This window comes from Mytilus trossulus, chromosome 12 (genome assembly GCF_036588685.1).
Source record: "Mytilus trossulus isolate FHL-02 chromosome 12, PNRI_Mtr1.1.1.hap1, whole genome shotgun sequence".
NCBI classification, from domain to species: domain Eukaryota; kingdom Metazoa; phylum Mollusca; class Bivalvia; order Mytilida; family Mytilidae; genus Mytilus; species Mytilus trossulus.
The window spans coordinates 23,802,115-23,824,819 of NC_086384.1; the positions used below are offsets into that span (position 1 = coordinate 23,802,115).

Below are 22,705 nucleotides of genomic sequence, written 5' to 3' on the forward strand. Positions count from 1 at the left end.
GAATCATACTATAAACACCGGACTAGTAGTAGTTCATTTTTTCATCTATCAACACTGATCTGTGTCCACACTTTTTCTTTAGACAATAACAAATAAAAGATACACGAGTTTTCAAGATCATAGGCCTACTTGAATTTTTCTGTGATTTAAAAAATCTCCTTTATTTTATAAACTCTCATCGAGAAAAAGACTTCCTGTTATACATTGTAATTTTCATTTAGCTTTAATATTCTTGAAGCCAATATGCTCTCCACAGGAACCCCTTCAGTTTCCCTGTCACATGATCAACCATCTGTCTGTACTACAGCATGGCTGAGTTATCTACGGAGTTATACTGGGATCATGGAGGCGAAAGTTTAGGAGATATATCACCGTTTACGACAGAGAATGACGAAAACACACCGTTGCATCGATCAAAAAGGTTTTAACATAAAAAATATATATTCAATTTATAGCCAAAGAAATAACAAATAACCAAAAAGCTATACTCACGTTATATATCATGTATATGGTAACGGTCGTTTTCTTTTTTGTGTGATGATAAAAATATGACAACAGGTCCAATACTATAGACATCTTTGAATGCTTAAACATGTCCATAATACATCTTAATACTATTTATTTGATAGACATCCTAAAAAAAATTTTGTAATTCTGCAACATCAATTCAATTCAATATTTTATTGGAAAGAGCACAATAGAGGCGTGATCCAAATACAGACAATTATAATATTAAAACAACATATAAATGAAATAAAGATTCATAAAAGATTATACTATTAAAGTGATTTTTGCATATTTTTTTTTTATTAAAGTATATGTCTGGGACAGTATGAATCTTAAATGTAAACACAACAATTGGAAATAAAATGGTATTGAATAAGGTAAGGGTATGGTATATGTGTTCAATTTTTACATTTAAATTGAATTTTAGAATGAAGCCCCCCCCCATCTCCCCTTGCATGCCCTGGGGGGTTGACACAACTTTGATAAGAAAATTTATCTCTGAATATGCAGGAATAGAAGTTTTTCAACAGCAATTTTAGTAAGTATAATGTTTTTGCTCATCATCAATAAACCTGATTAGCGGTAATTCATATATTTTACCTTTTTGATCTTATTGCCTAATATTTTCAAGTATCATTGCGTACTGGCTGTATCACTGAAAATATTAGGCAAAACATTGCGTGACGTCATAATTACAGATAAACAGAATAATAGGTAGTTTCTTTTTTTTAAACTGACTATATCATGTTCTATATATCTTAACTCGCCCTCAGTAAACGGGCTCGTCCAGATATTCCACATGATATAGTCAGTATCAAACACTCAACTTCCTATTATTTATGTTACACATATATAAAACTGAAATGCAGGAAAATCAAATGAGTAGCTATAGGTACAGTAAGGGCTAATTTTGGCCTTAATTTCAGGTTTATCTGACCAAAGATTATGGACACTTTTTAAGTACTTTTAAGTATTTATTTCAATTGATTCCATTAGTTTATGTCAAAGATTTTAACTGATTTAGTCATTAAAAAACACTACAATTTAATTTCAGATAATAGATAAGAATAACAGTTATTTTGTCATTTTTTAATTGTACTTTTTAAATCAATAAAATCTGCAAAGGTTCTGCAAATAGGTTTCAATACATGTGGGAAGTATATCGAGAATTTTATCGCAGTGTTGTTTACAAGGCGAAAGAAGCATGTCATATTAGAATTTCCAATAAATAACTAAAAGTTTACAATTTAACAATTTTGTAAAACTGCTATATTTTGGGGTCAAAATCAGGTCTTACTGGACCTACTCCTTTACTTTTGTTGCTTTCATATCTCTTCTAGCAAGAGAGTACACCTGTGACAGATATAAGTATTCACCTTACTTAACATTGTGTTTATATAAATATTCATAAGCAATTGATATCACATTTTATAATCATTATCAATTTTGATGAGATAACAAATAAATAGCTATTTATGAAGTTTACTGACGATAATATACAAATGTTTCAATTGACCAATATACAGTCCCATAAGATGGGGAAAGACAAATTGTAAGTAAAGCACATTTTAATGGTTAATGCAGTATATTCAGTTTGGTATCTGATACATTTTTGGTATGCATTAATTAAGATCATATTTGAATTTTGTTGTTTCATTCATTAACACTATTATATAAGTTATACTTTATAACAATTTAAATATCATAAGATTCTAGCTGCACTGCTTCTTGTGTGAAACAACACATTCATCTCAATCTCTTAGTTTTATATGTTTTGAATATAAATCATGTATATGATTTTTGTATTTTTGGCCTTCACCGGTTTTAATTTTTGCAGTGGCATACATGAATTAGATTAACATATATATCAGCTGTCCATCTATCTATTGATCTTTCTCCATACTTGGATATTTTTTTATAGTTAAGTTAGAACTTGTTCTTAATGTTTTGAATATGCATGAAATATTTGCCACTGGATTTTAAAATATTCATTTGTCATGTGCATTGCTTTTAATAAAAAATCAATCAATCTATTTAATTGATGTGACCAACTGGGTTGAACTGAAAAGGTAGTCAGATTAAAGTGTGTATGTTTAATTCATTTTAGTCAGCCAAGATTTTAAATATAAGTGTTAAATCTTGCATCATTATCAACACAATATAATTTAATTTTGAATGTAACACGTCTTCTGATTGGCTGATGTTATTTTGTTATGAGCCTATAGACATAATTTAGTCATGCCACCGTGACGTCATCAATGTTTTTTCATGGTTTTCTACAGTTTAAAATGGAATTTAGAATTATATTATAAGAAATGATTGTAATATTTATTCTGTCTATTCGAAATAACACAAAAAATGTGGTGCACACTGTTAAATAACCTGCAACACGCGTTATTCAGTGTTCACCACATTTTTTATGTTATTTCTTCATAGACAGAAAAAATATTACAGTCATTCCTAAAGTATTAGGACCATGCAATCACTGTTTTAAGATGTTCACAGTTTGAACAAGATACCTGAGATATATTTCATAGCGGTTTGAATAGATTTGTATGTAAAAATATGTGAGTTATTATAAAGGCATAATGTTTGGGACAGGGTCAGATCTAAATATTTAGGTAATGTGTAAGCTAATTAATAAGCTGAACTATAAGGGATGCAGATAATAATTTTCTAGGGTATTTTTATGAAAAAATAAAAAAAAAAATGGGTTCAAGCCTACTGCTTCACCTCTGCCTGAGTTCCTGTCAGTAATACCTTTAAATAACAATAATGTTATTTTAATGTGATTGGCCCATTCCATTGGAACAGACAGGCACAATTCTGATCCTAAGTGTATGCAGGGAGGGTAGGAGGGGTCCTTATCCCGAATTCCCGGGTTTAAAAACATGAAATCCTGAAATCCCGGTCTTAAAAACATAGATCCGGTGTTCTCGAAATTCAAAAACAAGAATTCCCAGAACCCTAAAGGGTCAATTCTGAAATCTCGAGTTTAAAAACACACGATCCTGGAGTACTGATTAAGGTCTTATCCCCCCTCTGTGCAGTGTATGATTCACTTTTAAATGACAATAATTTTTGATTTAAATGTTTACATTGTTTTATCTATTGTATTTGTCTACCATACCTGTATCTATGGTATTTGTCTACCATACCTGTATCATCACACATCAGACCATTAGGTAGATAAGAAAGGTATGTGAACAAGCCGAGGGTAGATGTCCTTAAAATACTATGTTACGTCACTTCATTTTGACAACCTATTTTTAGGACTTGGTGGGGCCACATAACCAAAACTCTATCAATCACCTAATACCACCCCCACCCCCACACTTAAGACAAATGCTGTCAAACATTGACATTAAAATTGTTCAAAACCATATTTAACCTCTAGATATCAATATGGTTTTTATGCCCCCACTATAGCAGAGGGGACATAAAGTTTTACGCTTGTCCATCTGTACGTCCCAAAGTTAGTTTCTGTTCTCTAACTTTAGTTTGCCTCAAATGTTATGAAACTTATGAACAATACTTATTACCACTAAATACAGATCAGGTTTAAATTTTAGTGGGATCACTTTTACTGTTTTAGAGTTATGCCCCTTTCTAAATGGAAACATTGCTAAGTTTTTGGTTTATGTTCTCTAACTTAAGTTTACCTCAATTAAATATTGTCAAACTTAAACACAATGCTTATTACTACAATAAACAGATTAGATTTGAATTTCGGGGCCATCACTTTTACTGTTATGGGAAAAATTGCTGAAAAAAATAAAAAATATCAATCAAGTAAATTCTTTATTAAATCAGAGCTATCTTGCTTTGTCCATGATTATAGTTTAATCAACTACAATCAATGCTTTTAAAAGTTTAATTTGAAAATTGGAGTTATCTTTCTTTTTCCAGAATACTAGTTGAATCAACTAAAACCAATGCTTTTATACAATGCAATATTCAATTTTACAACCAACTGATAATTTAAAGCAATCTTCACCATTCAGTGCTTACTTTATATATATGCCCCCTTTATTATTGGAAAATTGCTGATTTTTTCGCTTTTGTTCTCTAAACTTAAGGTTGCTCAAATAAATTTAATGAAATGTATATATAATGCTTATAACCACCAAACACAGTTTAAGTTCAAATTTTGCTTCACTTTACAGATCCTGAGTTATGTCCCTTTATAACTTTATATGATAGCGGGGCATCATCTGTGTCCCTATGGACACATTCTCTCTTTTTTTGTTGGAGAGCTGTCACTTAGCCATAAATACCTCATTTAAACCAACTCATGAATATCATTTTCATTTTTTTAATGGCAACTCATTTATATTTTCTGAAAATTTATATAGAGCTTTTTTATTTCTCTTAGTTTACAACTGTATGTATTTTGTAGGGATGAGGGTATGAACCTGAATTATTTGCAGACCTTACAGCTAATACAGAATCTGGAGGAAACCAGTGATATCTTACGCAGCTACTTGTCAGAAATAGATGCAGATCTTGAGAAGGTATGATTGGTACCTCTTTGTATTAAAGCTTTTATTCCCCATTTCCATTCTCAATTGTATCTATTATTTGTTTTATTGCTGCCCCATTCTAAAAGAAATGGATTAAGTCCAGCTGTTGCCAATTTCTCCCTGAAATATATAAATTGCAGTAATAGGGTTGTCAGATCAATTGTCTCATGTCAACATACAAACCCTTAATCAATGATTTCAATGAATCTTAACAGCTAGTGTAGAGAATAAAGAAATGAAGAACCAAATTAAACCTTCATCCATGACATAAAATAATTACAAAGGTATCTGGCAAATCCCAAAAGTGAAGAAAAAAACAATGTCTTTTTAACTGTCCTTCTTCTTAAAGTCACAGTGTGGTCTTCAACACTGAGCAAAATCTCAATCTTACCATAAGTTCAAAGACATCCCCTAGCACTTAATATGTTCTACCGACTGTAATAAATGAATTAAACTATAATTATGTGTATTATGGGCATACCATACAGTTTTGATCCCACATCTACATTTTGATAAACAATTCCATATAGACTATTTTTTACCTGATCAAATCAAATATGTAATTAAAAACATTGACAACAACACTCAAATGGTCTGCAATTTTATTTGCTATGGTCTACATGTTTCGCCTGCAAGGCAGGCTTCATCAGGACAATTTTATACAGAAATTAATCCCTGAAGTACTCAAAGTGGTGCATTGAATTTGACGTCGTCATGGTGAGAGAAACAATGAAAAGTGAAAGTAGCAATACAAAATTGCAGACCATTTGAAGTGTTGTTGTCAATTTAGAAGTATTATTTTAATGTTGCATTCATTTGCATAATTTGACAACTAGGCATATCAAGGTATCCACTTCAGGGACTCTATCGAAATGATTCACACAGGCTGGTTCACCTCTTGGAGTTTAATTACTGTGCCTATCCGATCACCTTTGGGGTATTATAATACCTACAGTGTTACCTGGATAAAATATTGTCAACACAATTTGTCCTTTTAAACTGTACAATAGGTATTGTGAGAGCTATTATCAACAGCACTGGTATTAAAGAGATAATCGTAACTGCAATTACGATTATCCCAATATGGCGACGGCAGATATAGGTAAAATCTTTACAGTCAATTTACTTAAATGTAGCATGTTTTTGTGAATAGTTACTCAGCTGCAAGGTTTTTCTATACCATTACATCATATTTGAATCGTAACGGTGCACTGGAATTGTCTAAGCGCTTTGAAAATAGCCATTGAAAAAATCGGGATGATAATCGTAACTCTATGGAATTTTTCTTGTTTGATAATCGTAATTTCTTTATCGGATAATAGTAACCGAAAAATTAAATGTGTCTTTCAGCATTTCAATCGTATTGTGTGTATTAACATGCAAATGTACAGTTAATTGATGAAATCAACGGAAAATAAAAAAAATGAAAAACTTACAGGTTAATATTTAAGACAAATTTACTTATATATCTCTCGTTATTGGCGTTTTTTTTTTTACAAAACCGTGATTTCTTGTCCAAGCAACTTTTAAAAAAAATGTTGTTGATCTTTACAAGTAATTTTGTGTGCAGTCAGTCCATGGAATAAGATTTAACATTTTTTAAGCAAAGAAACATACTATTTTTAGAGGGACTAATAAGCTATGGATTCCTGGCATTTCCCTAAACGCCCTATTCAACATTCATGCTCAGTGTTTGCAAGAGATATAAACATAAGGGTCTTACAAAAGAAATGATGTTTTGATAACGACATTTTAATTGTTGACAAAAAAGAGCACATCAAATGGACCAGAGTGATATCGTATTTTTGTTAATGTCCACTTCGAAACGGTTCAAATCTCTTTCAGTATCTGGTTTTAAAATTATGAAACAAAATCAGTGTACAGCTTAATACGTGTTTTGGTGAATAAAATCATTCTTGTTACTATTGCAATATGGAGATTGTGGAAGAAAACATGTAAATATGTCCACTACAAAACGGTCACCTACGAAACAAGTATTGGAGATTTTTATTTTTTTCAATTCTATTCGTGCAAAACAAATAGCAAGGGTTAGTTTCATGTAATTTTCAGTATGTTATCCACATAGTATAGGGTTGATGTCAACTACGAAACGTTTTGTCCACTACGATCCAAACGGGTTTGTCCACTCGACACTCATGAAAATGTCTACTGCGTAACATAAGTTGTATGTTCATATGTGAAGTACTGTCTAATATTTATCGATAATGAATGGTTCTCACATTCAGAAAAAAATGAGATCTTTCTAGTTTATAAAGGACAACAACATAGAATGTCTATAGGAGACATTAAAATGCAATAAGATGTGCGTTTAAAAGCAGTTTCGTAGTGGACAAATGTCCCCTGCAAAACAGTACAGACATTATGAAAATGATATCATTTTAACGAGTATTTAAGATTGCACTTTTTATTTACAAACAGGTCTACAATAGAGGTATTCAAAATAACTCTAGAAATAAAAATTTCGATTTTTATTTTTTTTAGGTCTGAAATTCACACTTTTATTAGCTCACCTGGACCGAAGGGCCAAGTGAGCTTTTCCCATCACTTTGCGTCCGGCGTCCGTCGTCGTCCGTCGTCGTTGTTAACTTTTACAAAAATCTTCTCCTCTGAAACTACTGGGCCAAATTGAACCAAACTTGGCCACAATCATCATTGGGGTATCTAGTTTAAAAAATGTGTGGTGTGACCCGGTCAACCAACCAAGATGGCCGCCACGGCTAAAAATAGAACATAGGGGTAAAATGCAGTTTTTGGCTTATAACTCAAAAACCAAAGCATTTAGAGGAAATCTGACATGGGGAAAAAATGTTTATCAGGTCAAGATCTATCTGCCGTGAAATTTTCAGATAAATCGGTCAACCCGTTGTTGGGTTGCTTCCCCTGAATTGGTAATTTTGTGGAAATTTTGCAGTTTTTGGTTATTATCTTGAATATTATTATAGATAGAGATAAACTGTAAACAGCAATAATGTTAAGCAAAGTAGGATTTACAAATAAGCCAACATGACCGAAATGGTCAGTTGACCCGTTTAGGAGTTATTGCCCTTTATAGTCAATTTTTAACCATTTTTTGTAAATCTTAGTTATCTTTTACAAAAATCTTCTCCTCTGAAACTACTGGGCCAAATTAATCCAGACTTGGCAATAATCATCTTTGGGGTATCTAGTTTTAAAAATGTGTCCGGTGACCCGACTATCAAATCAAGATGGCCGTCACAGCTAAAAAAAGAACATAGGGGTAAAATGCAGTTTTTGGCTTATAACTCAAAAACCAAAGCATTTAGAGCAAATCCAACACGGGGTAAAATTATTAATCAGATCAAGATCTATCTGCCCTATAATTTTCAGATGAATCTGACAACCCTTTGTTGGGTTGCTGCCCCTGAATCGGTAATTTCAAGGAAATTTTGCTGTTTTTGGTTATTATCTTAAATTTTATTATAGATAGAGATAAACTGTAAACAGCAATTATGTTCAGCAAATTAAGATTTACAAATAAGTCAACATGACCGAAATTGTCAATTGACCCCCTAAGGAGTTATTGTTATAGTCAATTTTTAACAATTTTCATAAAATTTGTAAATTTTTATTAACATTTTCCACTGAAACTACTGGGCCAAGTTCATTATAGAGAGAGATAAATGTAAGCAGCAAGACTAGTAAAGTAAGATTTACAAACACATCGCCATCACCAAAACACAATTTTGTCATAAATCCATCTGCTTCCTTTGTTTAATATTCACATAGACCAAGGTGAGCGACACAGGCTCTTTGGAGCCTCTAGTTGAAAAATGCCCTTATAACAGACAACAATATGCATTACCTTTTAATGTATACATGTTGAAGGCCGTACATTGACCTATAATAGTTAACTTTTTTTGAAATTGTTATGTGGATGGAGAGTTGTCTCATTGGCACTCGCACCGCATCTTCCTATATCTATGTACCTGTTCAATATATTGACAATGAAGCAGCTGTCGGGTCAGGTATTGTGGTAGGTAGATATTCTAAGTGTTTTCAAAGTTTCAATGAAATGTACGCGTTTAAGGTGATTTTTGGGGGAGAAAATGGAGGGGGATTAGCATTATCCCATATTCCAAAAGCGCAAAAATGTTGTTCTTAATTTCTCATCAAACTGTCTCTTGCGAATACTAAACGTCTTTCCTACTTCATTATGGCATAACGGGTATGGACTAGAGTTGAACCAGCAGTCGCTTCCCGGAGGAAGAAATAGCACACATAGCCACCTGCATTAAATGATTTAAAACAATAATTACTATATTTACTATGTTTTTATTCAGGATAAATCAATGTTCTTTAACAGTCTAAGGGCCAGCTGAAGGACTCCTCCGGGTGCGGGAATTTCTCGCAACATTGAGGACTTGTTGGTGACCTTCTGTTGTTGTTTTTCCCATGGTCGGGTTGTTGTCTCTGTGATACATTCCCCATTTCCATTCTCAATTTTATTAATCACAAATCTGATGTAGGGTGACAATTGCGTTTCCCCTTACAAGTATTGCCATATATATATCATAACATTCCTAGTTTTTGGGAGTTTTGTGTATTTTAACATAGTTCGTGTTTTTCCCATATTCAAATTTCCTGAAGCTTGTTCACCCTTCAAATTTATGTAGCTGTTTTCATTAGAACCATTAATAATATATGCACAAAAAGATTTGTCATAAGATGTAGAAACGTGATTAATTCATCCCCATTATTTCCTCATGTGCTATCAGATATACGTGTTAATATCAATAAAACACTATTCAGTTACGATTATCTTCTCTTTTTTAATACCATAATTACGATTATCTTTTGTTCCGAGTTACGATTATCATCCCGAATTTTTCAACGGCAATTTTCAAATCGCTGAGACAATTCCAGTGCACCGTTACGATTCTAATATAATGTAATGGTATAGAAAAACCTTGCAGCGAAGTAATTAGTGACAAAAACATGCTACATTTGAGTAAAATGACTGTAAATATTTTACCTATATCTGCCGTCGCCATATTGGGATAACCGTAATTGCAGTTACTATTATCTCTTTAATACCAGTGAACAGGTGGTCATTTAACTACCTGTAGATTTACCTGGTTTGTTTTGGGCAGAGCTGATTTAAATGAATGATAACTAGCTTGCTTTCCTCATGTCCAATGTCCTGAATGGACTATTCTATTTATGAATGGGACATTTAATACACTATTTGTTCTTATAATAATGATATTTATTGTAAATTTATTTATTTTGCTTACAATCACAAATAAATCATTGCTGGTAAATCCCACTTTCATAATGAAGAATAAAGCACTGAAATTTCTATTCACTATAAGCCATTTGTACTTTTTTTTTGATATATTGAAAATAAATTTTTAACAGTAATTCCAATTGAAGTAGATCCTGAATGTTAAATGAAACTTAGCATCACTACTATTCCATTTCAGGAATCGTAATATATTAGAAAATATATCCCATTAGAAAACACCAAGCCACACATAATTCATCTTGTAGAATTATTAACAATTAGATGGTATATTAAAAAAAATCCTTTTCACAAACACTTTAATTCCATATCAGGAATCAGAAACTTAAAATACATCCCACATTAAAAACACTATGAAGCAAACATATATCTCCTTTTTTTATAAACTATATTCACTGATTGACATTTCCATCTTGACTATTTAGAGACACAAAAAGAAATGGCTTAAAATGTCCCATATCTAATAGAATAGTCTATTCAGGACATTGGTCATGATACATGAGGAAAGCAAGCTAGCTATCAGTCATTTAAATTTTACCTTTTAGTGAAGATTTTTTACTGGGGGTAGTTAAATGACCACCTGTTGATGAGTTCTCACAATACCTATTGTACAATTTAAATGGACAAATTGTGTTGACAATTTTTTATACTGGTCAGGCAATAGGTATTTAAATACCACAAAGGTGATCGAATAATGACAGTTAATATTTTTTTTGTTAAATAATTTTTCATTTCTGTATTTTATAAGTATCCTAATATTCAGAAATGACTCATATTTATCAAATATTCCTGAATGTAGAAAAAAAACATAATTTTTTGCTGTATATTTATCACTATTTAAGTTTTCAGGAAATTGGCACACATAATCTTCTTGCATAATCAAACCAAATGGCATTTTATAAAAGTGGGGTTCATGAACTCGTTTTCAAGTTAAATAGTTTAGAATTATAAAAATCAGTCAAAAACTAAATATTTTCCCAATAAGTCATAGTTTGACATCGCTAAAATAACAATTTACGTTAGCAAGGTCATTACCTCCCCTGTAACTATATCCTATGCCCTTTAAGACTGATTCTGAGGTTGGGTTTTGTAAGATCTGAACTACTTTTAAATTTGACAATGCTTTGAACAATTGCTCTAAATTGTTTATAGCTGATAATATATTGTACATGCAAATACTAGTAATTAAAGGATGTTATTGAGTCTGCTCAGAATAAACGTATACAAACAGAATGTTTTCATTTGCAGAAACAAGCCAGCAGGGAACAGTCATCTGGTACCCCAACGTATGGCAACAGATGTAGAGATTATATGTGTAAAAAATGTTTATCTGTACTCAGGACTGTCACTGGAACGAAAACTATAATTTTTACAGTTATTCTCCAGGTATATCTATAGGTTAAGTTTATCAATTTTACCTTTTCCTCAGGACAAATTTATGTGTAGTAGCAGACTTATTGACCTTGATTTAGTTCTCAAGACAAAATTCCAATATACCAATCAGGGTTGGTGAATTTTTTCTTTTTGGAAAACCAATAACGAACCCAAAAAAATTATAAAAAGGAATGAGCCAACAACCAAACAACAGAAACACCTAAAGACATCCAAAGGGTAATATACAGTCTTCAACAGAGAGAGATGATTATATTAAATATCAAGTCGTACATATGTTTTGAATAAATGTAAAAGAATTAACAAGCATTTTCTTTAAGTGCTTCAAACTTCATCAAGATGAGATTACCTATTAAAATAACTCATCATAGATACCAGGACTAAATTTTGTATATACAGCAGACGCACGTTTCGTCTACAAAAGACTCATCAGTGACACTTGAATCCAAAAATGTTTAAAAAAAAAGCCAAATTAAGTATGAAGTGGGAGAGCATTGAGGACAAAAGTTCCTAAAGAATTCCTAAATTGGTACCCTGGATATTGTAACTTTGACTTTCACCTGACTAATATTCTCTGTATCAGTCATTTCTGTACTTTGAAGGTCTGGATGGGGCTCACAAAATCAAAAATAATGCGTCAATACTACAACAAATGGGCAAACTAATAAAGAAAGGCAAAAGGCAAATAGAAAATGAATAAAAAGTGAATATTATGGGCTGCTTATTTATAAAGAACAGAGATATAAATGGAAAAGTATTCAAAATATATAAAGAATAAATATTTTTATACGACCGCAAAATTTGAAAAATTTTTCGTCGTATATTGCTTTCACGTTGGTGTCGTCGTCGTCCGAATACTTTTAGTTTTCGCACTATAACTTTAGTAAGAGTGAATAGAAATCTATGAAATTTTAACACGAGGTTTATGACCACAAAAGGAAGGTTGGGATTGATTTTGGGAGTTTTGGTCCCAACATTTTAGGAATCAGGGGCCAAAAAAGGGCCCAAATAAGCATTTTTTTTTTTTCGCACAATAACTTTAGTTTAAGTAAATAGAAATCAATGAAATTTATATACAATGTTTATGACCACAAAAGGAAGGTTGGTATTGATTTTGGGAGTTTAGGTCCCAACAGTTTAGGAATTAGGGGCCAAAAAGGGACCCAAATAAGCATTTTTCTTGGTTTTCACACCATAACTTTAGCGTAAGTAAATAGAAATCTATGAAATTTAAACACAAGTTTTATGACCATAAAAGGAAGGTTGGTATTGATTTTGGGAGTTTTGGTCCCTACAGTTTAGGAATAAAGGGCCCAAAGGGTCCAAAATTAAACGTTTGATTTCATCAAAAATTAAATAATTGGGGTTCTTTGATATGCCAAATCTAACTGTGTATGTAGATTCTTAATTTTTGGTCCTGTTTTCAAATTGGTTTACATTAAGGTCCAAAGGGTCCAAAATTAAACTTAGTTTGATTTTAACAAAAATTGAATCCATGGGGTTCTTTTATATGCTGAATCTAAAAATGTACTTAGATTTTTTATTATTGGCCCAGTTATCAAGTTGGTCCAAATCAGGGTCCAAAATTAAACTTTGTTTGATTTCATCAAAAATTGAATAATTGGGGTTCTTTGATATGCCAAATCTAACTGTGTATGTAGATTCTTAATGTTTGGTCCTGTTTTAAAATTGGTCTACATTAAAGTCCAAATGGTCCAAAATTAAACTAAGTTTGATTTTAACAAAAATTGAATTCTTGGTCCTCTTTGATATGCTGAATCTAAACATGTACTTAGATTTTTGATAATGGGCCCAGTTTTCAAGTTGGTCCAAATCAGGATCCAAAATTATTATATTAAGTATTGTGCAATAGCAAGAAATTTTCAATTGCACAGTATTCAGCAATAGCAAGAAATCTTCAATTGCACAGTATTGTGCAATAGCAAGAAATCTTCAATTGCACAGTATAGTGCAATAGCAAATATTTTCAATTGCACAGTATTGCACAATAGCAAGAAATATCTTAATTGCACAATATTGTGCAATAGCAAGAAATTCCAATTGGATTTCAATTGGAGTTATCTTTCTTTGTCTAGAATAGTAGTTGAATCAATTTAAATCATTGTTTTATACAATATACAATGTATAGTCACTTTTACTACAAACTGATAGATTAAAACAATCTTTACCATTCAGTAATAACAAGCACTTTTTTTACATTTTAATATTTTATGATGTATTTAAATGAGTAGTTATTGTTACAAACTTTATTAGAAATTTGAATTGAGATCAGTTTTGAAATAAGGGAAAGGGGGATGTGAAAAAAAAATTGGGGGGTCAATTTTTTTCATTTCAGATTTCATAAATAAAAGAAAATTTCTTCAAACATTTTTTTGAGAGGATTAATATTCAACAGCATAGTGAATTGCTCAAAGGCAAACATTTTTTTTAAAAGATCATTAGACCACATTCATTCTGTGAAAGAAACCTATGCTGTGTCAACTATTTAATCACAATCCAAATTTAGAGCTGAATCCAGCTTGAATGTTGTGTCCATACTTGCCCCAACCGTTCAGGGTTCAACCTCTGCGGTCGTATAAAGCTGCGCCCTGCGGAGCATCTGGTTTGCACATTTTAAAAGTAAAATTAATTTTCATTTGTTTAATCTTTATTGTAGAAATGCAGTCAATAATTACAGCAAGTTCCTAGTTTAGATTTATTTGTTTTGGCAAATTCAAGAATATATAAAACTGGCAATATTGTACCTCAATTATACAGAGCTTTTGTAAGCTAGGTTTTTTGTTTATTTTCAGGGTATCAATCTGTTAATACAAACAATAATAGACTTTCTACCACAAAATGATACAAATGCAGTGTTAGAGGCAGTAAGTATCAATATACTGTAACTTTAAAAGAAAAATTGTGATGTATGCATAAAAAAGAAGATCAGGTGCAATTGCAAATGAGACAACTCTTCACAAGAGACCAAATGAAACAGAAATTAGCAACTGTAGGTCACTGTACTGCCTTCAACAATGAACAAAGTCCACACTGCATAGTCAGCTATAAAAAGGCCCCGAAATGAACAACGTGAAACAATTCAAACAAGAAAACTAATGACCTAATTTATGTACAAAAAAATCTGAAGGCATCTTAAACATGAAAACTTGCGTCTCAGATAATCTTTGTTTATATGCAGCTTTTCCTGAAATCTCAATTATCTGTCTTGCATCTTTGTACACCTCAAACAATTTCAATAAAAATTGCACACACACATTTCTGAACATAGAAATAAAAAGATGTGATCTCTTTTATTTTAAGGTGGTACCCAACTAAAATTTGGCTCGTTTAATTTTCTTAAAATTTTGACAAAGAATTTAAATTGACCCTTTGACAAAAATTTAAAAATTTCAAAAAATTTGAACCAACCGTTTTATCAGAAAAATTACACAGGTTATATAGCAGCTTGACAAACACTTATTTTGATCTCTGAGAAGCTTAATTTTTCCTTAACAACACAATGTAATTAAAAAGTTTAACTGATTTTACAGAGTTATCTCCCTGTAGTGTTAGGTACCACCTTAATTACATGTACAACCAATGCTCTCTAATTAGTATAAAATGACATTGACAAATCAAAGATAAACCTTCGAAGACAGTACTTTAAAAGTTCAATCATTGAATAGCAAAAATGTGTTTTAACAAAACTTATTTAAGGGAGACAATTTATCAATTCTTTTTATAAAATCAATTTTGTTTTTATTTCCATAAGATAGAACTTTATGAATGGCTGAACATTTTCATAATTTCACACATAATGATAGAATGTATTTAAGTTGTGAAGATGATAATGACTTTTTATGCATTATACTAAAAACTTGGTAAATGACAGATTTTCAGACCTAGTAAATAAAAAGATGGAAACATTTTGCAGCACAGTTTGATAAACATCAAAATATTATTTAATTTTGGATGTAACACGTCTTCTGATTGGCTGACGTTATTTTGTTATCAGCCCATAGACATAATTTAGTCATGTGACCATGACGTCATCATGTTTTTTCATGGTTTTCAACGGTTTAAAATGGAATTTAGGATTAAATTATAAGAAATGACTAATATTTTTTCTGTCTATTTGAAATAACATAAAAAATGTGGTGCACACTGTTAAATAACCCTCTACACACGTTATTCAGTGTGCACCAAATTTTTTATGTTATTTCCTTATATATATTTTCTTTCAGAGTAGTGCTACCATGATTATACTTCAGCTTATAAATCTAGTCCTCATTATCATAACATCAAGTAAGTTAGATTATTAAAAAGTTGCATACATTTTTGAGGGCTTGTTTTTTTGGTTGTTTATACATGTAGTGAATTTTGAATTTCTTAAACAATATCAACAGATATTTTAATGATTTTTAACAGTCAAATGGTAAATCTTTTAATCCATGGTAAAGAAATTTGACTACATTACTTGAAAATAATGGGATATTTCTATTGACTGATAGTGCATCATGTAAAAAGCAGAAAATGTGCAGGGCTACATATATGATAAAATTGATATAGTATATACATGTACCAATCATTACACGTAAATTAATGGCTCCATATTATCAACTTAGGTAAGAGTCCTAACTACTCAAAGTAAATGAATATTTTCCTTACAATTAAATCACAGTATCTATTGCCTTTATATAATTATTTGTTTTTAATTTCAGCTAATTTAGCCAGACAGATGATTTCAGGTATTCAGCCTGTTAGTTGGATATATCTGATACAGTCATACATTGCTACTCTATTGTTATTTTTACTTTCAGCTAATTTAGCCAGACAGATGATTTCAGGTATTCAGCCTGTTAGTTGGATATATCTGATACAGTCATACATTGCTACTCTATTGTTATTTTTACTTTCAGCTAATTTAGCCAGACAGATGATTTCAGGTATTCAGCCTGTTAGTTGGATATTCCTTATACAGTCATACATTGCCACACTGTTGTTGTTTGCTGGATTGTATACTATCACTAAACGATTAAAGGTAAAGAATACAGCAGGATAAAATTCATCTTAGGGTGGTACCTAAAACTACAGGGAGATAACTCTGTAAATTCAGCTTAACGTTTTAATTACAGTGTGTTGTAATAGGAATATTAAGCTTCTCTATGATCAAAATTGGTGTTTGTCAATATATGCTATATATATATATAACCAGTGTAATATTTCTGATAAAATGGTTGGTTCCAAATTAGTGAAATTTTTATATATTTTTGTTAAAGAGACAAAATTTTATGAAAATTAAACGAGTCAAATTAATTTTTGTGAAAGTGTTAGGTACCAGACTGCAAAAACAATAAGAAAATATCACAAAAACACATAATTATTATGACAAAGTTACATTTTCTATCGGCTTGTATATTGACTTTGGAAAAACATGCATGAAATCAAATATTCAACAAAATAGTTTTTTTTTCCTCAATCCACAAAAATTGGTTCTCACACAGTAAATGACAATAAGGATTTGATTTTTTTTTCAATTGGTTATAATGAATTTTATTATGCATGATTCTTATTTTTTGCAGCCGTCATCTTGGAAATATTTACGAGAGGATGTAGATGACCCAGTGTATATTGCTATAATTTATTGTAAATTCCTGTACTTTTCTGTGTCTACTGGTACCCTATGTGGGAATGTTGACATCACACCTTATGACTGGTACAATTGTATATTTGTTTCAATGCAGGTAAGACAATTAATTGTGTACCTTAGCCACACTAACGAGTAACAGTAATATAGTTTTGACCATTTCTGTTGATAATGGATTCTTTGTTCTGTCGCCATGGTCACAGAAAAGGAAGGAAAATTATTTGAATCTTTAAGCACAACAAAATTTTATTTTAGCCTGAAAAACTCTTCAAATAGAGCTCTTATAATATTTTTTTACTGCAATGGTTTTTATTGTTGAGGAATTATACTCTATAGAAATGGTAAATAATTTTTATTTGTCAAACTCAACTTAACCTGATCGACACCTTCAAAATGTAATGCTATTGTATTTAGGGGCTTTGGTGGCCATGTGGTATTACTAGCCTGGCAAAATTAAGGTTCTGAGTTTGAATCTTAGCAGGCTTACTTGACTCAAATCATAATTTCCATGGAGATTTTTCTTCCAAAAGGTTGGCGGTTCTTTGTTGGCACACCAGCCTCCTCCTTTAATAAAAACTGCCACAAAACAGCAAAAAAGTGTCCAAAGTGGCTTTTAAGGTGGTACTCAACACTTTCGCTAAAATTAATTTGGCTCGTTTAATTTTCATACAATTTTGACACAGTATTTACTTTGACCCTTTAACAAAAACATAAAAATTTTGAAAATTTTGAACCAACCGTTCTTTCAGAAAAATTACACTGGTTATATAGCAGTTTGGCAAACACCAAATTTGATCATTGAAAAGCTTAATATTCCCTTTACAACACAACGTAATTAAAACGTTAAGCTGACTTTACAGAGTTATCTCACTGTAGTGTTAGGTACCACCTTAACACCACACCAATCAACCAATTTATCTACTTAATCGGTTTAATTTTCAGATGTTGTTAAGTTTTATGTATTTTGCCTCAATACTGGGACATGCCTGCATGCCTCTCCATTCAGCAAAGAAAGATAGAGTGTTATCTAGGTTAGCATCAGTTAATAGTCACAGAGGTTCAAGAGCACCAAGCAGAATACTTACACCTAATCATTCCTCATCAAGACTGCTTGAAGCTGATTATGCAAGTAAGTATCTGTAAAAATTCACATTCTTAATCTTGCAAATTATGTGAAATTTTAATTTTAAGGCCTCCTCCTTTTGTCTGTTTATGATGTACAAATTACAAAGAGAGGCTAAAATGTTACATACTATTGTTTTTGGGACACTAGAATTTTGATTTTAACAAGTATTCAGTTATCACCTATCATCTCAAACATTATAAAAGAAAGGTATTACTGAAAACAGCCAAAATATTCAGCAAAACAAGATTAAGACAGAACTAGTACGACTGAAATCATTGGATGACTCTGTATATATATGAGTTAATATTGCCACGATAATTATGACAAGTTTTTTTTACTAATTTGGGTGATCTTTACCTATACTATATCCAATTATTGACAGATGAGCAACTCAGAATCTTCTTTGTGTGTTATTTCATTGACCTGTAAAATTAAACTAATTATAATGAACAACTTTTTGAGTATGAAGCTCGTCCATGCATGAAACAAAATGTGTTCTTCATTCAACAATTTTCAGTCAAAAAAATACACAAAATAATTATTCAATTCTTCAGTACAATGTATTATAAATCTTATGTTTTGTTTGACTTCAGATTATGGCTCAACAGTAGACAGATCTGAGCAGGATGACAAATGATAACAAAGACTTTGATGCTGTTCATATCATCAGATCGCATAAGGTGCCTTGAAAATATTTTGCTGAAGATAAATGAATACTGTTGATTTTATTTTATTTACTTCATAATGTTTATTTTATTTTTACTTGCAGTTTGGTTTACAATTTCTTACTCACTTTTAATGTGTTCTTTAGGTGTCAGACCACCAATTACTCCCTCCAATTTAGAATGCATGTAAAAGTAGCCCTACTCTGACAGAAAAAAAGTGCTTTAGATGTCGTTGTTTACTTAAACTAACCAACAAATTTTCAGAAATGAAACTTTTGGTGAAATAGAAATATATTTAGACCATTTTGAGCTAAAACTTACTTGTCTATGAGTTTGCATTAGAAATTGAGTATTTATGCACTCTATAGTATACTAAGATTTCCAGAAAACCAGGGGTTATTTTTAAAGTACCTCTTTTTGAAGGTAATTTTTTTTTTAAAAGGCTTTAAAAGTAAGTTGAAGATTGTCATACAGTAAATGATACATGTGCAATTCAGGATATACCTGGTTTCTATGAAGTTAAACTTAAGTTAAAATATTCAGAAAGCTGTGAACATTGCAAAATTTGGTTGAACAGATAGGGATATTTAATTGGTGGTCTTACACTTAAGTAGAGAAGGCTGTTTTGACACTTTCATGATTTTTTTAACAGTTTTTGAGATGTAAACCACAATATAGGATGTTGAATTTATTGTTATTCTAAAAGATACAAGTAATGAAACAAATGAAACTTAAAAACAGTTATAGAATAACTAATGGAAGAATTCAAATAGAGAAAAATATTTATTTCAGATAGGTGGTACCCTAAACTTGAATGTGTATGCTTACTTGTTTTGAAGCCGAGACATTTTCACATTGGTGGTTAAATTTTCTGTATACAAATGGTTAAGCTTAGTCACTAAAAATTTAGACATATCCATTATCACTGTAGCAGTGTAAACTATTGTTTACATACTTTATTTAGTACCTCAATTTGAGGCGTATAAAAGATATTGACCCATTTGTGTGTAATATACAGTTAATAGAGTGTGTTCAGTGTTATGATATTTGCTATTTTTAATTATTTAAATATATAGATTATTAGTAAACAATAAAACATATCATTTTTACATTCATTACCAAATACAACAGAGAAGTGCCTATAACTTGTTACTCAGTATTTATTGTTATATTTTTGACATACATATATATTACACCTTTGCCAAATTGTTTTTATGACGGTGAATTGTCTAGTCAGAAATACTTGCTTACAAAGATTAATCGGTGATGGATCATTCTCATGAAAAGTTTTTCAGTATTTTTTGTTTTCTTTGGAAACCATTTGCTTAATTGCTACGAAGTATAAACCCAGTATTTAAATGGTATCTAGGGATTTTAATACATATTTTATTGCAAGATTTATTGTTGGTGTTTAACAACAATTTCTGAGTATTTGGCTATATCATGACTGTCAGTTTGTTGAAGGAAGCCAGGATACTCAGAGAAAACCCTTTACTTTGGCAGGAAGCCAGGATACTCAGAGAAAACCCTTTACTTTGGCAGGAAGCCAGGATACTCAGAGAAAACCCTTTACTTTGGCAGGAAGCCAGGATACTCAGAGAAAACCCTTTACTTTGGCAGGAAGCCAGGATACTCAGAGAAAACCCTTTACTTTGGCAGGAAGCCAGGATGCTCTGAGAAAACCCTTTACTTTGGCAGGAAACCAGGATACTCAGAGAAAACCTTTTACTTTGGCTGGAAGCTAGGATGCTCTGATAAAACTCGTTACTTTGGCAGGAAGCCATGATACTCAGAGAAAACCCTTTACTTTGAAGGAAGCCAGGATACTCAGAGAAAACCCTTTACTTTGGCAGGAAAGTGAAGATAAGAGTCCCTGTCAGTGAACAATACAATTGTAAAAAGATAGCATTTTGTTTCCCTTTATCAGTATAAACCTTATAAGTAGGAATTATAGCAGTGCTTTTGACAACATCTCTCTTTCCAATGTGAAATTTTTATTTCATTCAAGTAATTCTAGTGCTCTGTTAGTCGACAATTAAGAATAGTGGTATTCTTTAAGCTTTAAAGGGTTCTTGCAGACATTTTTAGTCCAAAAGTGAGAAGACTTATTAATTTATTCTCCATGACAAAAAAGAGCAAGGGAATCACATCAAATTTATATTTTGTTTAATATCTTTAGATATAAAGTGATAATACATGTGCTCTGCTGATACAATATTTTACAATCTTGATGCATCTTTGGAATTGATCAGGCCAGACAGATATTCCTGAGTCCAGGACTCATGGACTCCCTTAATGAGAAACTTGTTTAAAATTGTTTTAGTCATTTTTGTTAGGTCAGTTTGACTTTTTCTTTATTATCATTTCATTAGTGTATTTTTCACTTACAAGATTGGAGAAGATATTAACATATATATCGTTAAATTTTTAAGGTATTATTTTTGCTATGTTGGTGAAGGTCATTTTACTGTACAATTAACTGTACTGGAATACATCACTGTTCATTTAAAGTTATGGCCTTTGAACAGGGAACAATAAATGACACAAAGATTTTAAGAACAAATGGTTTACATGACATGAAACAAAAATATCTTGATTATAACGGTATAATGGCTGTACTTATCTTTTAAATTTATAGTATGTTTAATTGTTGTCAATCATTTTTTTTATAGTATTTTGTCTGATTTTAACTCTTTGTTTTTATTTTTTATTTTCTGGTTTACACTCTGTGTGAGACTAGATATTTACTTATGATTTGAAACTATATGGTAAAATTATCTACCATAAATTTTGTTTTATTAGTGATTTTGAATAAAAAGATTTTTATAATATTTTTTTATTGACATACTTTGTAAGTAGAACAGTGCATTTCAGATCCGAGGTATCAAAGGTTGGACACAGGATCTGCACCTCTTTTCACACAAAAATATTACAATTAGAATTGATCACAAGTTATACTAAAATGTGTATGACTTATGGAGTATTTGACACTGGAGATTTTTTATGAAATGAGGCACTGTTTTAGATCAGATTGCGCTCGAGCAACTGAGGATACAATAGTTGTTGAAATGCACATCTGGTGCAGTAAAAATGACGAACAAGGCATCTGGTTAAATATAATGTTTTGATAACGTTGTTAATAAATTCAGCAACATCACTTAATTGTCGATAACACATGTCAAACTTTCTATCATTCCAAATCTTAACAGGTTTTGAGGCTTTTAGTCCAAAATGATCACCATCACATACACTGAACACCCCTAGATGTATGCTGTATACAATTCATTCATAACTGTTATGGAACATGGACACGATTTAGACATGTTGACATTTTCTTGAGTTTCTTTTGGTTATTTTTTTGTAATTTACTTGTCATAAACATTTACCCCACACCTCTATTTCTCATATGTGTAAAAACGTATGAATCACCGGATAAGACAAATGAAACTATTAAAGTTAGGATTTTTAACAATGAAGAGAACTTGAGTTCGATTCCAAATCAACCAATACCATGGTCCTGTATATATTGAAACTAACACAAGCTAGGAGGACAGAAACCCA

At 31.3% G+C, this 22,705-nt stretch overlaps 1 protein-coding gene across 2 annotated transcripts; it reads left to right on the forward strand.

Annotated features, from left to right (window-relative positions):
• Window positions 1-230: 230 nt before the first annotated feature.
• LOC134693403 (uncharacterized) lies at window positions 231-21,899 on the forward strand. Of its 2 annotated transcripts, none has more exons than XM_063554215.1 (9): window positions 231-421; window positions 4,907-5,021; window positions 11,563-11,700; window positions 14,520-14,591; window positions 15,951-16,011; window positions 16,626-16,747; window positions 17,289-17,450; window positions 18,296-18,482; window positions 19,073-21,899. In XM_063554215.1, exons 1-9 carry the CDS (start codon window positions 309-311, stop codon window positions 19,114-19,116), a joined length of 1,014 nt encoding a protein of 337 aa, XP_063410285.1. In that variant the 5' UTR covers window positions 231-308; the 3' UTR covers window positions 19,117-21,899. The 2 variants fall into 2 exon arrangements, with proteins under 2 accessions (XP_063410285.1, XP_063410286.1); XM_063554216.1 differs by lacking the exon at window positions 231-421 and adding an exon at window positions 1,967-2,059.
• Window positions 21,900-22,705: the final 806 nt, after the last annotated feature.